We start from the raw sequence: 17098 nt of genomic DNA, 5'->3' as shown, positions 1-17098 counted from the left end.
CAATGTATTGTGCATTCATGGAGGAAGATGGGACATGTTTTAAATGGTGTTATATCTTATCTACAGATTAAATGCTTTCAGAAAATATATATTTTAGAGTGTTTAATTTGTTTTTCCTGGACTGTACATGCCAACATATATCCCCTTTACACTAGATTCGCCTATATAGAATAGAGGGCATTGTATTGTGCATTCATGGAGGAAGATGGGACATATTTTAAATGGTGTTATATCTTATCTACAGATTATATGCTTTCAGAAAATATATATTTTAGGGTGTTTCATTTGTTTTCCCTGGACTTAACATGCCAACATATATAACAACAACACATTACATTTATATAGCGCTTTTTCTCGATACTCAAAGCGCATCACATGGACCTCACTAGTAACCACCACCAATGTGTAGCACCCACCTGGTTGATGCACGGCAGCCATTATGCGCCAGAACACTCACCACACACCAGCTTGAGGTGGAGAGTGAGGGAGTGAATGAGCCAATTACAGTGGAGGATGATTAGGGGGCCAGATTGAATGAGCCAGGTTGGGAATTTAGCCAGGACACCGGGGAACCCCCTACTCTTTGCGATAAGTGCCATGGGATCTTTAATGACCACAGTGAGTCAGGACCTCGGTTTAACGTCTCATCCGAAGGACGGCATCTCCTACAGTGCAGTGTCCCCGTCACGGCACTGGGGCATTGGGATCGATCTTTTTTGGCCAGAGGGAAGAGTGCCACCTACTGGCCACCCACCAACACCACTTCCAGCAGCAACCTAGTTTTCCAAGGAGGTCTCCCATCCAAGTACTAACCAGGCCCACACCTGCCTAGCTTCAGTAATTTAGCTAAGACAAGGTATCCATTGGTCTGGCTCCTGGCTGGATATATCCCCTTTACACTAGATTCGCCTATACATTATAGAGGGCATTGTATTGTGCATGCATGGAGGAAGATAAGACATGTCTTAACTGGTGTTATATCTCATCTAGAGGTTATATGCTTTTAGAAAATATATGGTTTTGGGTGTTTAATCTGTTTTGCCTGGACAATATAGGCTAAAATGTATCCCCTTTACACTAGATTCGCCGATACAGAATAGAGGGCAATGCATTGTTCATGGCATGGAGGAAAATGGGACATGTTTTAAATGGTGCTATATCTTATCTACAGATTATATGCTTTCAGAAATGTAGAGTAGAGTTTGCGAGTAAGTGGCTGTTTTATGACTTTAATGAACCATGACCCATGTACTGTATAGGCATGCATTGTATATTTGTGTAGATCAATAATTGTTGGCATTTATCATTAGGGGGGAGCTAATTAAACTGAATCTTAAACTATATGCATAAGTAGATCAGAAATAATTATTATATCATTATTCATCATCCTCTGACTCCTCTGAAAGGAACTTGTGTGGATTGTCACATTGTTCATTTTGACACGTTCCACAGGCAGCAGTGCAAGGTAACCCATATCTTCTAAACGAACAGCGGAGTGTCTTGCTGAAATGCAAACAATTAAGAACAGTTGACTGTCTCTATACTTGGATCTAACATGAAAGAGTATTTGATTCCATTCCATTCGGTAATCAGTATCTGATAGCTAAACTGAGGGAGCGGTACCGGAATGACATATGTTTCACAGAAGGGAAAGGTTTTGAAGGCATGGTGACACTGAGAGAGAAAACATCATACATCCTCAGGTCCTACTATAAGAACACTAAAAAAGGTGGAGATGAAGAGTCATCAGTGATCTCTTAATCTGATAAAACATGAAAAACACTTTTCTAGGCTGAATAATGCTTCAGATATAGCCAAAATTAGCCTCTGGTGGCCATCTTGGACGCCATCTTGAAAATGACAAGTCTTTGAAAATGATGAACTGATACTTTAGTCTGACATATATGAATCAGTGACTTTTAAATCTGATTAAACACGACAAACACTTTCCTAGGCTGAATAATGCGTCAGATATAGCCAAAATTAGCTTCCGGTGGCCATCTTGGACGCCATCTTGAAAATTCTAAGTCTTTGAAAATGATGATCTGATACTTTAGTGTGACATATATGACTCAGTGACCGCTAAATCTGATTAAACACGAAAAACACTTTCCTAGGCTGATTAATGCTTCAGATATCCCAAATTAGCTTCTGGTGGCCATCTTGGACGCCATCTTGAAAATGACCCCTTTACTGGGGTCAGATTTTACTAGATTTTTAATATGTTATTAAGTACATCTAAAGGTATCATAATCAGTTGAAAAACCTTTTGTATCAATTTTTTTGAGGTTAGGTGTTTTTTTTTTTCATATATTGACCCGCCTATTGAGCGATGCGACAAGGTGACTGTCAATTGGAGTGAAGTCGAGATGACGTTCGTTGCTTGAAAGTAAACTCAAAAAATGTATCCAGGACGAGGCAGCTAACTCATAGACGGCAGTATTCAGGGTTCAGAAGTTCAGGGTTTATGACCTTATATTTTTCAAAAGTTAGCGAGAAATATGTACTATTAAATCTAAAAAGTCAGGTTTTGGAACCAAACATACATCAAAATACATCTGAAGCCATGTACGATCTATCTGTCAGCCACCTAGCACATAGAACTCGGTAGCCATCAATCACCTGCGAAGCACAGCCTTGTTTACTGCCCACTCATCGGCATTGGAGGAGTTGTCGCTGTCTTTTGTAGCTAATGTGACTTTAGGGTTAGAGAGACTAGAAGAGCTAGGAAGAGACAAAGAGCAACAGAGACTCAGTGAGAACTGGAGAGTTTGGAGGAAAGTTAAGAAGGCATATCCCAACTTGATGTGAGGTTGATGTGATGTGATGCAGGAGTTCCAGGGTTTTGAAGTAATGTTCCCAGTTTCCTGTAAGGCTTGGGAAGGATTTAAATTCGATGTCCAAGATATGCAGGATCGCTATGTTGGACGGTGTTTATAGTTCAGTCTCATGGATTGTACACTGGGCCTAGTTTTAGGCAAATTCAGAAGTAGAAGTGAGACGATTGTAAACATCACTTTGATCTGCAGCACATACTGTACATGTATTTAATGGATCAATGTGAAATACAGGGTCAGCAAAGACTAAACATGTAATGACCTGATGGTTTTCACCAGATTAAAGTAGACTGGAAATCAACAATAAAACCAATGATGCTTCACAAAATGCACATCACCTTGTTTTCAAAACATCCTATCATCAGCATTCTCTATTTTAATTTGTATTATGATGCTGACATTTTTTTAAAAAATGCTGCAACGAACCTTCCCAATGAAAGTTAACAAACTCTGTCATGATTTAAAGCATGGGTAAACATTTCACCATGTGGAAATTTTGCCATTTGACACAATTTCCCCACTCCAGCTTCCTATGCAGTAAAGGGCCTTAGTTAGTATTACAGCACCTGAGGGGCATGTTAAAACTCCAAACTCAACTCCTCCTCAGCGGACATCACAGATCTCCATATCGGCAAACACATTTCCAGCCGCCTGAGGACCACTGATAAATCACCTGACCTTCATGCATGATTATCATCCCCAGAGGGCAAGTCTGCATGGCTAGCTCATAAATCCCAGCAGATTCCATTTATCTACATGAAGAACCCACGCGTGGATGGAGACCGTGACAGTACATCTACGCTGCCATGATTCTGAAATCTGCAGTAGTTTATGTTGAGAGTATGGGTGCTGGGTAAGACTGGATTGGACATGGTGTATGTTTTGGATTGCACATTTGGATTACACAAAAGAACACTGAGATTTTTAGATGTTCCGGAAATACATTGAAACGAACATCAATGTCGATAGATGAAGTCATTCTACTTCATGGACCAAGATTACCAGCCATTTATTTTCACTTACACTTTGACTTCAATATGTTAAAATGTGCAAAATAATAATTGTCTGAGTTAATTGGTGTAATTTATGAAAAGGCTATTTGCCATGCATCACTGGTCTTTTTGGGTTGGCTAGATGACTTTGTTTTTCATATCAGAGTAAGTGGCTGTAATGTAATGAACCAATTTTATTGCCATAAACAAGGGGAGTGGCTCTGTGTCCTCTACAGCTGTTGTCTTCCTTTTAACAGAATGATGATACAACTTCTAGTCATTTCACTCCGAGTCATTCAGTTCCCAGAAACATCAGCTCCATTATGGGTGTGGATTAACCGCAGACAGCCTCACAACTGTAAATAATCCTGTAGTACACTCCTCCCTGACACAGCATCTAGACTGTGAGGAATCGATATTTGCATGTGGTTCGGAAGAATAGAATTTGATTAGCCTAATTTACACACCTTCAGTACTATCACAGCACAGAATCAAGATTCAAGAATGATCACAGGCCAAACATGTACCATGCACCTGCCATCCTTTATGGAACATAGAGTGCTCATAGGGGGTATTCTGTATGTCTGCATGGTCTGCTTAATTCATATTCCAAGCCAGGATCTTGTGTCTGAGGTGCTTTTCAGTCTCTAAATTAGGTGTATTGTACATCTTATCAACATCCACCTGGTCTGCATCAGAAATTCTCAAATATGGTATATAATCATGCAGAATAGGCTCATGATTAAACCCACCAGTCAATGATTGGTGATGTTAAGGATAAATTATTGAAGATGAATGACAAAAAAACTTAGTAGCCTATACCCTACTATGACTTTTTAAAATGTCATGGGCATGGCTGTTCAGATTTGCACACAAGTAACACAAAGAAGTCATTATACATTTGCATTTGGAGACTGCCACAATCTTGACTGCAAAGATACCCAGGGTGGGTAAGTGCAGAACCAGGAAAACCTTGGTCGCCACACAGTCTACCTCTTTTTCCTTTTATTTTAATCCCAACGTTTGGGAGACAGAAAAGGTCAAGCAGGAGTGTGATTTTATAATATTCTAAACTGTTAATGCATTAGATGACTAAGTTGATTTTCACAAAAAAGGAGTATAGGGCATTATACAAACTAACAAAAGTAACAAAAATACAAACATTTGGAAGTACTTTTATACTGGTGTACTGGTATAATTGCTACACAAGCATTCATTAGGCTATATAATGTGCTTCCTGCACATTATTCATTGTCACTGGGTTTGAGATGGCTATTGGCACATTTAGAGCTGTTTAGACATTTATAAGCTGTTTTTAACAACCAGACCACCAACCCTATGAGCTGGCAATTATACAAATGGAGCCGGGTTTGCGCTTTCCTCCCTAAATAAACAAGATAAGTCATGCCCTGCCACTGCAAACAGCAACCACGTTTTAAGGTTTTCAAATGCAACACTCTTAAATGGTCACCAGAGCAGATGGCTTGGAGACGCATCAACCTGGTAGCAAAGATAAATAAACAGCAATAAAAGAATATTGTCTTGCCATATTATGAGTAAAATGGCTACCCTGTGGCACATTTGGTAGCTTTTGATTTTGTCAAACAATGAGACACTCAAAAAATCCTCAAGGAACTTGTGTTGCTTTGAAAGGCCATGTTACCTACCAAGGTTTTTGGCGACACATGACATGGGTAAGGGGGAAAAAAGCAGCCATGATTAAGTTGTGTTGTGTATTAGGTTGTGATACAGGGTGTTGTATCCTAGCTGCTAGCCAGAAAAGGTTATTTATCTTCAGGGTTATAGCCCACCATTTGCAGGATGGAGCACACAGTCCCAGTCAGTGAACAAATGAGGCAAGTGACAGTATTCAGAGAGATGGGGATGTGGAAAGAGTAAGGCTCAGTAGCCCTTGGGCAGCTGAATGCTGCCAGGAAATAATTTGTGGTTATGTTCTAGGAAAGTTTGATAGGTGTCAAAATTTGATATCAGTTCTCTAGGGCCTTTTGACTGATCAGTTTCAGCAGCAGTGACTACAGTCCTGGGCCCACTTCCCCGAAAGCATCTTAAGCCTAAGAGCGTCGTAAAGTCCCTCTTACGAACGTCTTAAGATTTGCCGACTGTTTCCCGAAACCATCGTAGCTTAAGAGCATCGTGAAAACACTAGTAGATCTACGAGTGCTCCTACTAGTTACCGGCTAAGAGCGTCTTAACAGTACTTCTCACTGAGGTCACCAACAGGACATACAGAGGAATTACAACTTAGAATACATAATCCAATTTACGTTCCCATTCTTTATTGTGTTTACCTGTGATGAATCAGATTTTAGCGTGCAAAATAGCCTACATTTAATGGTCATAATAATGTGATGAAAAGCGGACAAAAATGCAATCAAGTTATGAAACGAGACGTTGCCAGAATAGTTTGACATTATCTTTGCTAAGTGAATATTTTATTAGGCCTATGAGGTAAAAAGCAGAGAAAGCAACATGTGGTTTAGTCTGTAGCCTACTACATCAAAATCTAAGCCTACACATTTCCTCTCTTTCTTACTCGACTTCTTTCTTATCTTCAAACGTGTTCTTAAGTGGCACCGCGAAAAATTATTGCATGGTGCAACAATGTAATCTTAAAATAATTACATTTATTTATGTCTCTGTGTGGTATATAACCTACTTGGGATGCTTACATGCAGATGTCAAAGTGTTTCTATTTTCGTATTGATGTGAATTAATGTGTAGATCCGAAGTTTAAATGGTAGGCCTATAGCTGTGACGTGCAGTCACCTGACATCACCGTCAAATCAGAGGATATTTCAGAACTATTAACGTGGACATCTCCCCTTAAGAGCATCTTAAGAGCAGTGCATGCGCGTTCACGCTACGAGCATGTTCGGGAAACAGTCGGAAAAACCAAACGAACGATCGTAAGATGAATCGTAGAAAACCCTCTTAAGAGCGTGTCTCCGTCGTTATCGGGGAAGTGGGCCCTGACCAGTTATGTAGACTATGCCTTTATTCTGACGTTTATTGTTAGCCTACATTTAAACAACCTACTGAAACACTGATAAAAGTGAAATACTGTAGGCCTTTTACATGATAGAGGTATTTTCTTCATGTATTTGAATAAACACTGATTACCATAACACAAACTCTTGCATAATCGACTTAAATAAAAAATAAATAAAAAAACATGGGAGAGCACTAAGACCCAGAGGATGTTGGCAGTTCTCAAGTGAGGAGACTGGAGTGATCATAGCTACAAGTTTCATCGGAGTCAGCTATATAAAGCCAAGTCCTTAACCCACCTACCAGCAAAAAACGGATGCTATTCAAGGTGCCTCATCGCTAAAGGGGTAAACTAACCCTTTCGTGTGAAAATATTATATATCGATATTGTTTCATGTTTCTAATGGCCTAAATGTTTAATTTCCCTATTTATTTTCGAACGTACAATTAAATTATGAAGGGTAAAAGGAAAGAAAAACACATCGAAATGCAGCAGTTGGGAAAGCCACGGAACTTTTTGAGCGTATGAGAGAAACGAAGAAGTGGATCAAATATTCGAAAAAATCTATGATTCCTGAAATCAAAATAAGCCGGATGTACAAGTATTCAGAGGATGCTTGTCAACTACGTTTGAATGGGCTGAAATTGAGAGGACCATTTCTGAATATATTTCAGTATGAAATAGACAATTACCTTCTTCTTGTGAAAGGGGGCTGAGGGATGGATAGCCCAAATAACTTGAAGCCAACATCAACGAGTTTTGGTCAGGTACATAACAACTCCACCAATAATGCCAATGTATCTTATTCATCTCAACCTGGTGAAAAGACCACCGACTTAATTTTCCAAGCAAGTCTAGCCATCATTCTCTGCATTATAACTTTGGCAACAACATTATCAAATGCTTTTGTCATTGCAACTATTTCGCAGTCACGGAAACTGCACACCCCAGCGAACTTTCTTATAGCATCTTTAGCGGTAACGGACCTTTTGGTATCCATCCTGGTGATGCCCATTTGCGTGCTGTACACAGTAAGTCACACATGGACTCTTGGTCAAATTATTTGCGACATCTGGCTGTCTTCGGACATAACATGCTGCACGGCGTCTATACTGCATTTGTGCGTAATAGCCCTGGATCGTTATTGGGCTATAACGGACGCGGTTGGGTACGCCAAAAGGCGCACGCCGGCGAGGGCAGCGGGTATGATCGCCACAGCTTGGATCATCGCTGTGTCCATCTCTCTACCTCCCTTGTTCTGGCGCCAAGAAGTAAAAGCTGAACATTTGACTAGTTGTTCTGTGAATACTGATCACATATTCTACACTATTTACTCCACGTTTGGAGCATTCTACATCCCAACTTTGCTGCTTATTGTTCTTTACGGGAGGATATATATCGAAGCGCGAAAAAGAATTCTGAAACAGTCACCAAAAGTTGGCAAAAGGCTCACGTCTGCACAGCTGGTTAGTAATTCGCCTGGATCTGTTGCTTCGACTAGTCCGTTACACTTTGGACGAAAAGACTATGGGTTAAATGATACAAATGTGCACCAGGTTCAGGTGACTCTGTCGGACGGACTTCTGGAGAAAAAGAGAATCTCCGCTGCTAGGGAGCGGAAAGCGACCAGAACCTTGGGTATAATTTTAGGAGCTTACATAGTATGTTGGTTGCCGTTTTTCATCTATACACTGCTGGTACCACTATGTTCGTCATGCTTTCAACCAGAGTTATTTGATTTTTTCACATGGCTTGGCTACCTCAACTCGTTGATAAATCCAATAATTTACACCATGTCCAATGAGGATTTCAAAAAGGCTTTCCACAAACTCCTGCGATTTAGATGCTGTGTGTCTTAAACAATGTAAAAGACTCAAAAATAATTTAAAGCAGTGTTTAACGAAATATGGCAATGATTGAAAATCAAATCCAAGGCAACAATGCTGAGGTAAAGTAAGTATGGACATTTGAACTAGTTAGTTTATTTTAAAATGTAGTCTAATACCAGTGTAATAATGAGGTGGTGATCAGGGGACCATTCACTATTTAATCTCACTGTCAATTGCTAGGAGTCATATGTTGATTGTTTGTTATGCCTTGGAAATTGCCAAACAAAAATAGACCTCAAGACCAAGGTTAAAGTACACATGTGTATTTGCTGGACAGTGGCATGGGCTTTATATTGAGATGAATGTCATACATTGAGTAAATCTGGAGTAATATTTGCTCAATGAAAACAGGTCTGGCTCATATTTGCTGAGTACACATGCATCTATAGAGTCTCCATGTTCTGTGCATACACCCTTCAGCTGTTTGCTCCGATGGACATTGCAATTTTGGCAGCTAAAGATAAAAAGGCATTGTTACTTAGCACAGTGTTTTAAGTAGCCATGAGCTACAGCTACAATATAGGTTCCATAACTAAAATGACTAGAGGGAGACTCAGAGCATGTTTCCTTTAAGACAGCAATGACTTGTAACATGTCATGTGCCATATCACCTTGTACCTAAGGGATAGCTGTCTGTGTGCTGAGCTTCTATATCATAAGGCATAATTAAATGCTTTGCAATAAAAGGGACAAGGAAACCAAGCTTTGTCTCATCGTAGTCTTTTCATGTTGCACCTTGTCATTCAAGACTGTGTGTATCATCTCTCCATGATGGAAAAATATGGATTAGTTATTATGTCCATATTATGTCTAGTGACTGCTGACATCTTGCTGGTATTAAGGTGGATACAATTGATCAGATAAATGTACAATACAGCATTTTGCCAAATTATTTTTTATTGATTCATGCTATTTGAATGTGATTCATATGGGGTTTTTTCACCAGTTAGATAACATTTGTTTCACCAGGCATAAATGCATTCTTATAGTCTCACATGACCTCCCATTTGATACCTCTGGACTCACCTCCAGTTTGCATCAAACACCTGGCTCACCAGATGTGACCAACTTTTGCACACACACAAAAATCACACAGAATGGAGAGAGCTTGAGGTAACAGGTGGGGTTTTATGCGAGATTCCTTCAAAAGCTCAGCTTTTGGCAAAGCTAGTCATGCGTCATCATAATTAGACATTTCTCCCTTTTGGCTAAAGCTGAATTGAGCTTAACAGTCAGAACAGCTAAGCTGTGGATTTAACTGCAAACAGGAACAAGACAGAGTGAATCATACCTGTTGGAGGAGTCTGGGCGTAAGATGGTTACAGAGCACAATTTGTAACTAAATGACATTCTGGAGCAAAATAATTTTGCAAGTAGAAATTGCTGAAGAAAAAAGGAAAGCAGTGCATGAAACTTTCAGGTTGATAAAATTGTTTTAGAGAACCATGCTTTGGCTTCTGTGAAACACACGACAGTTAAAATCCAAACTGGGGCACAGTGCGTGATGAGAAGAAAAGGGTTATTTATTTAAGGGCATAACATACATTTTTTGTTTTTTCTGGGTTTGCAGAATTCAAGGGGAAAAGCTGGAATGATTACATTACCATGCAATAATTTATGCATTAAACTTAGGTCCAGGGTGAAAGTGAATTACTGGCTCTAATTTTCTGTGCATATACATAACCCCTCTTGTCCTCTAAAAAATAAGAGTCCATCACTTCTTTGTGGCATTTGGCTGTGGTCAAAGACAAAGACTTATTAACAATTTAAAAACAGTTGACCTTGACAATAATGAGCTGACAAATTAGTGAGACGTAACAGAACATTAACACATCATCATTAAGGGTGGGTTGACTGTGTTTAGATAGATAATTTCTTCACAGAGGCCACACACAGTAATTGTCTGAGGGTCTCTCTCTCTCTCCCGCTCGCCGTGTCTCTCGCTCTCTCTCTCTCTCTTCTTGTCTTGAGTGTGTGTGTTTGTTTGTTTGTGTGTGGTGGAGAGGCCACGATGCGAGATAATTGATTTTATTAATAAGCAACAATGATACAAGCAAAATATTGCACCTGCCAGTGAACATATGCTGTGGGTGGTATTGCTCGAAGCTATTTGGGTGTCTCTCTCCAACCAAACAAACCATTCAGGGTGTTAATTGAAAGTCACAGATCCATCTTTATAATACCTTTGTCTAAAAATGTTTTTACATCTTCAAAATTGTAATGACTGAGCTCCTCTTAAGCTTTTGTGTTCCATGAATTTATTGACTTATACTCAGTTTGTGACAGCACTGTGTGTACTATAAACAAAATTGCCCCATCTGAATTGCAGACACAGAGTCAATCTGAAATAGAGCTCTTACATCTATTTCATAATAATATATTCAATATATTTACCTGTCATCCCGACTGTGCTGCTATTATTTTCCCTATCCTACCAGAAGTAGCAGCTTGTGAGTCATTGCTAATTATAAATATATGGCAGATCAGGAAAATGTTCCAAGTGAGAAGGAGAAAGCTCAATGTAAAAAACTGTACACTGAGCCACTTAACAATGAAGCAATAATCCAAAGCTTTGCTAAGATACCTCCGGAAACCACAGAGAGGTTTTGTTGGTTGGTTTAATGCATTACTCTTACACTACATTGATAAGAACACGAATGGCATCTAATGTAGCTGCAGTTTTGGATGAGAAGGTCAGCACCGCAGGACTGAACATCAACACATTTCACAATCAGCTGGTTCTGCCGCATGCACTGTGATCCTCTTGTGCACCCCCATACTGCTGTCTTTCTTTCCACATGGGGATAAGCAGAATTGGATTGCCCTGAGAGAGGCTGTTTATTTATGATGCTGTATGATGTGCGGTGGCAATCTATTTACAAACATGTCTATACATGTTGATGTAAGTGTATATACACATGTAGAAAGACATTACAGTCCAAGGTCAGTATACTCTCCCTTACATGTCTGCCCTGAATTTTCATTGACAGAAGCCTCCACAGTGTGTCATGTGAAACTGTTGAAAGGCTGAAGCACAGTGTCATTAGCTGCAAACATGCCTCTAGAGGACCGTTAGTATCCTCCTTAAGCGCTGCCTCCATCGCCCCCCAGCCCAGCCCGACCCGGCTCCCTCTCCTGGCAGCAGTGTCCTCTGGAGCACTGGGCCCAGGAGCAGTGGCAGGTCAGGACCCCGGAGAGCGCCGGCAGAGGAGCTGGGGGCAAGAGCAGTGGGGAGAGGGATGTGAGAGGGGAGGGATGAGGTCGTTAGTGTGGAGGAGGGTGTGTGGAGACAGGGGCCTCTCTCTCTCTCTCTCTCTCTGTGTCTGCCCCCCTGGTGACTGGCGTTTCTTTCAGCTCTGTTTCACACAGCTCTACAGCTGACACCCAGTGCTCCTGTGGCCTCTCACGCGGTTAACGGTGGTCGAAGCCACTGTTGGCATGCTGCTGCTTTACCTCCAGTATCTCAATTTGGTGTCTGCTTGCACAGATTGAGTGCTACGCTAATAGAAACTGACATTAGCAATCAATGTTTATATACAGTACTTAATATACTGACCTTTCATATTGGCATCTATGAAAGGTCAAAAGCAATATAGTTCCTTCCATAAACTGTCAATTTATTTACCGCTTGATGGCTCATATAGTGTGTATGAAAAACTCGCCCATCTTCATATCAAGGGGTGTAAATTAGCATTGTAAAATGGCAGGCACACTGCTTTCAGAATTGTTCAGTCAGCTTGCCCGGGGAGACTGTTGGCATGGCTACATTACGGCTCTTGTTGTAAGTCACGGCCTCTTAGCAAGCCCTTCAACTTTCACACTGTTAATCACCTGGAATCCCCGTCCCTCATTTTTGTGAGACCATAAACACGGTCGTATGTGGCTCTCTTCCAGCCCAGCTGCATGGCACTAAGGGCTTAGTTTTCATGGTCCGAAGGTCACATTATGGTCACTGCTAGAGCAGTGGGTGATAAAGAAGGAAAAGCAAGACGCGAACTATGCGAAGGTGAATAGTTTGGAAAACAGGAGACATAGGGAGGTAAAAACTATTCCTTCCACCAGCAACCCTCTTGGGCGACATGAACACTCAAAAGCAGGAGAGAACAAATCATCTTAACAACTGTGAAAATGGAGCAGTCAACAGCTTTGTCATGTATGGCATTCTTCTGCAATTTGTACCTCAAAATCCAATAACACACCTGTCATTCTTTCTGTTAGGATGAAGAAATGCAATACAAATAGACTAAGCCCTGTTTCAGGAAATCTGTACTGTTTCTTTTTAGTGCAGACAAATAAAGAAACCAAAGGAGAGAGCATGTCACCCACAGCTGCATTCAGAAATCCCTTTCATATCAGGGATTCAGAGAGTTTATTTTTTGTCAGCTCAATCGCAGTCGAGGATGTTCAATTCAGGCAAGCGAATTAAGTGAGCTGGCCTAAAACTGGCTGCCAGTCCACCAGTGTCCAGAACACAGCCCCTTGGTCCTGAAGGAGAAAAAACAAGCCTGTCATCACTTGTCAGCCTGCCTTCCTCTTCCCCTGCTGTGGAAAATAGAACCCTCCCTTGGGTGTCTTGATAAATGGGCTCCATTTTGCAGTCCAACATACTTTCCACTCTCACCTCTGGAGCGATCCACAGAAAGAGACCTGTGCAGCCCACACACACTTGCTCCAATAGGGTCAGAATTCCAGAGGAAGTGTGAAATTGTTTCTGTTCCATTAAGCCTCAAATCAAATCATAAGGTGATTTCACCATACTTCATATGGCACATGGTCCATTTCCAGTGAAATGCACTGAATATGTGATTCATAAAGTCTTTATACATCTCAGATGTAATACCCCAAGTCATTTTCTCAGATTTCTCTTTGCCTCTCAAAGGGTTTTTCACTGTTTTGCCCTGCAATGAAAATCTGGAATGCTCTGTTCCTGCCTGATCCTCTACACAGCACCTCTGATATCCCTGTGTGTGTGTGTGTGTGTGTGTGTGTGTGTGTGTGTGTGTGTGTGTGTGTGTGTGTGTGTGTGTGTGTGTGCGTGCGTGCGTGCGTGTGTGCATGCATGCTCCCTTTTCCATTAACAACAGCCCAGTCTTGTTTCACTGTTTCATTGTTTCTCATTTTCACTGTTGGACGGTATCATTACCATAAGAGAGCTACAGTAATATCACATTAGCATGGATCGGCCCTCCTCGTGGTCATCATCCTGCCCTGCTCTATGAAAGAATAATGGACCCTATCTCTCCCTCCTGCTCGTGCAGGGAGCCTTATTAGGCCATCCACTGCCCTCTTCCTCCCGCTCTGATGAGGCCATTTTACCATAGTGCTGATCTGATGCCACTACCTGCAGAATCACTGATTTTGTGCCTCTACCAGCATATAAATGAACTTGACTTCAGAGCAGCAGGAACCTACTGTAATCAGCCACTTCATGCATCTCAAGGTTTTCTAAGTGCCCTGACTGATCTGTCATTTAAGCAGTGCTTTTTGGATGCACTCGGAACTATTAAGAGTTAGTTGTATCAGAGTGGGCTATGTGATGGGAAATTATGTTGAATGGCTCAGGAAGCAGAGATAGAATTAACCTTGTTTTCTTTCTCTATATTGTAGTGCTTCACTGAATTTTTTTCTATTTTTACTTATTTGTGAGATTAAAGGAGAACTCCAGCCATTTTTAACAGAGAGCCCTGTTGTTCGAGGTCACAGTGTACTCATAATTCTCATAATGTATTTCTGCATTTATTTATGTATCCTGAATTCATCTTTGGTTCCCCATCCTCCATTCACTAATGTTGGTGCTGTGCCAGTTCAGCTGTCTTTTGGACCGTTTCCATGTTCTTACATGTCATCAATATTAATATATAACCATTGCAATGTTCAATCATCATTTTTTGGAAATAACCTTCAGATTTTGGTCTTCATGGAAATGAGAAAAGACATGAGTTCGACTTTGGTATGGACTTTAAGCTACAGGAAGCAATGGAGGGAAACAGAGGTATGTGACTGCCTGTACAAACACTGGATTTATACTGTTTCTTCACAATTACTGAGTTGAAGACACACAGTGGCGTCATGTAAGGACCCTGTTCATGTTGCACAGCACATGTAATTACATTTTGAGTCTATTAAGAGGCACAAAGGCACAGTTTAAGTGATGCCCCCAGAGCATAGCTTTGTAGCAGCCTGGTTATATTAACTGCTAGCAGGATAACCTGTGTTAGGTAGCACCAATTTTTTTCACTTGTTTTCTTACCTGCAGTACTCAGTGACCTAGACTAGAGCAACAGGGCTCTATGTTAAAAATAGCCTGAGTTCTCCTTTAAACATAACTATTTAGTAGTGATATGCATAAGATGTCCAGGGTGGGCCAGGTCAAAATCACTAGATTCTGAGACCCTTTCCACACAACAACAAAATGTTTTGAAAACAATATTTTTCCTTTGCGTTGGCAAAAAGTTCATCGTTTTCAGAAAAATCCTTGTCCACACGGAAACACAAAAAATGAGTAAAAACACTGTAGTATGCTACATAGTAGTAACAGTAGTAGGCTACAGTACATATACCCAGCCAGTAGTTAGTGCCTTGCAGCAAGAGGTCTCACAAAGAAGAGACAACAACAGAATGGAGCATTGGCGTAAGATTGACATTGGCACACCTGTAAAACTAATAAAGTTAATTTTCAAGGTTTGTGACGGCTACATATGTGGAAATGTAATGGTCGTTTTACATTTGCCATTATGTCTGGTGTAGAAGAAGTTAACATTAGCTTGCCATGGTCCTGAAGTAATGTTAGCGTTTTCAAAAAGTTTTGTTTTTCTTGTCCACATGGCAATGGGAATTCATCAAGTCATCAATCTGAATCTCCAATCACACAGGAATTTCTTTGTGGGCCTTAGGGTACACTATATAATGGCCCAGTAGTGACTACATTGGATTGTCATATGAATTAAAAAGGGCTCTTATTTCTATGTGTTACATGATAGTCTAAGGAAACATTATCATGGGTACTCTACTCATACTACAAGATACGGATGGATGCAATCACGTTATTTATCGTTAAAATTAGCAATTTGCGGGTCAGGTGGGGTTAGACTTGATGTTTTGTGGGTCAGGCGTGACGGATTGGAAATCCAAATGGGGTCCGACCAATCCGACCCGCGCATCAGTAGGTCTGGTATTTATTGGACTATTCTTAATAGATTATTGACAGATTGCCAAATTGTATGAGATTTTGAGATGTCAAGACTACTACATCTTTCATACAGTATATGTCATGTTCAAATGAATCCTTTTATACCCTTTAATCAATTTCTTTACCCGAGTCCCACTATGCATTCTACAGGAGTACCCTGGCATGTCTACAGAGGATCAGCGTTCACCACTGTTGACTTCTATGTGGATTTTGGAGGACCTCATTTTCATGCTCCCACATCCACCTCAGTACCCAACAGAATACATTATGTTGCTCATTTGCTGAGCAGATGCCCACATTCTGAGCAATTTACATCGCTCCCCATTCAGAGGAGCATATTTCCCAGACAGCTGGACATTTAGATAGGCCATCAAAGTGAACTACACTTCACAAGGGGACTGGAGCAAGGTATTAACTTTTGTGTACCATGTCCTTCACATCAAGCATGTATGATGCTTTTGTGTAATTTTCATCAATCAAGTCATTATCAAATTGATGAGTCTATTTCAAGGAGGTGTTTTGATGTGATCCAACCTGTTGCATTTTACCAGTGCCTTTTACCCTTTTCATTAGTACTCAAAATATAGAAAATCTGTGCTGGCATGAGAGTTTGGGAGAAGTGCTAATGCACCTGGAAAGGTACGTTGACTATTACCTCTATATACCAAAACAAACCAACACACATTCTTACTCAGACACACACACACACACACACACACACACACACACACACACACACACATAGATGTACATGTTATTTTGGTTCAACAGATTTTCTCAACATGAAGAAGAGTACTATCAATGTCTATCATTAGATCTGAGGGCCCTCTCATGTCTGAGCCATCCTCTGGGAAAGCTGCTTGCTGTTCATTTATTGATGCCAGGGAGGAGATGTTTTGTTGGGTATGCATGTGCAGACATACTCTCCTGTTCTGCATCACACTTCAAACATTCACTTCACTTGAAATCAATTCACTACACACCTCAAAGTGATCATCCATAGAGTATATGAACACTGATGAGCGTGCTGTGCAGATGACTATTCTAATGTCTTCTAATGATTTGAAGGTTATCGTGTCCCAGTCTGTTCCATTCAAAATAAATCTGGTCTCTTAAAGGACGTGAAAGGAACACAATCTATCTCAATCTGTCAGTCCTCAGTTAAATGGTAAGGGCATTCC

At 40.6% G+C, this 17098-nt stretch overlaps 1 protein-coding gene across 1 annotated transcript; it reads left to right on the top strand.

The window, feature by feature from the left end:
• Positions 1-7167: 7167 nt before the first annotated feature.
• On the top strand, positions 7168-9333 carry htr1b (5-hydroxytryptamine (serotonin) receptor 1B). Its single transcript, XM_042072518.1, has one exon. It carries the CDS (start codon positions 7559-7561, stop codon positions 8696-8698), a length of 1140 nt encoding a protein of 379 aa, XP_041928452.1. The 5' UTR covers positions 7168-7558; the 3' UTR covers positions 8699-9333.
• The last annotated feature ends 7765 nt before the right edge of the window (positions 9334-17098 follow it).

This window comes from Alosa sapidissima, chromosome 19 (assembly GCF_018492685.1).
Source record: "Alosa sapidissima isolate fAloSap1 chromosome 19, fAloSap1.pri, whole genome shotgun sequence".
Taxonomy (NCBI): Eukaryota; Metazoa; Chordata; class Actinopteri; order Clupeiformes; family Clupeidae; genus Alosa; species Alosa sapidissima.
This window is presented reverse-complemented; position numbering and strand designations above follow the sequence as displayed.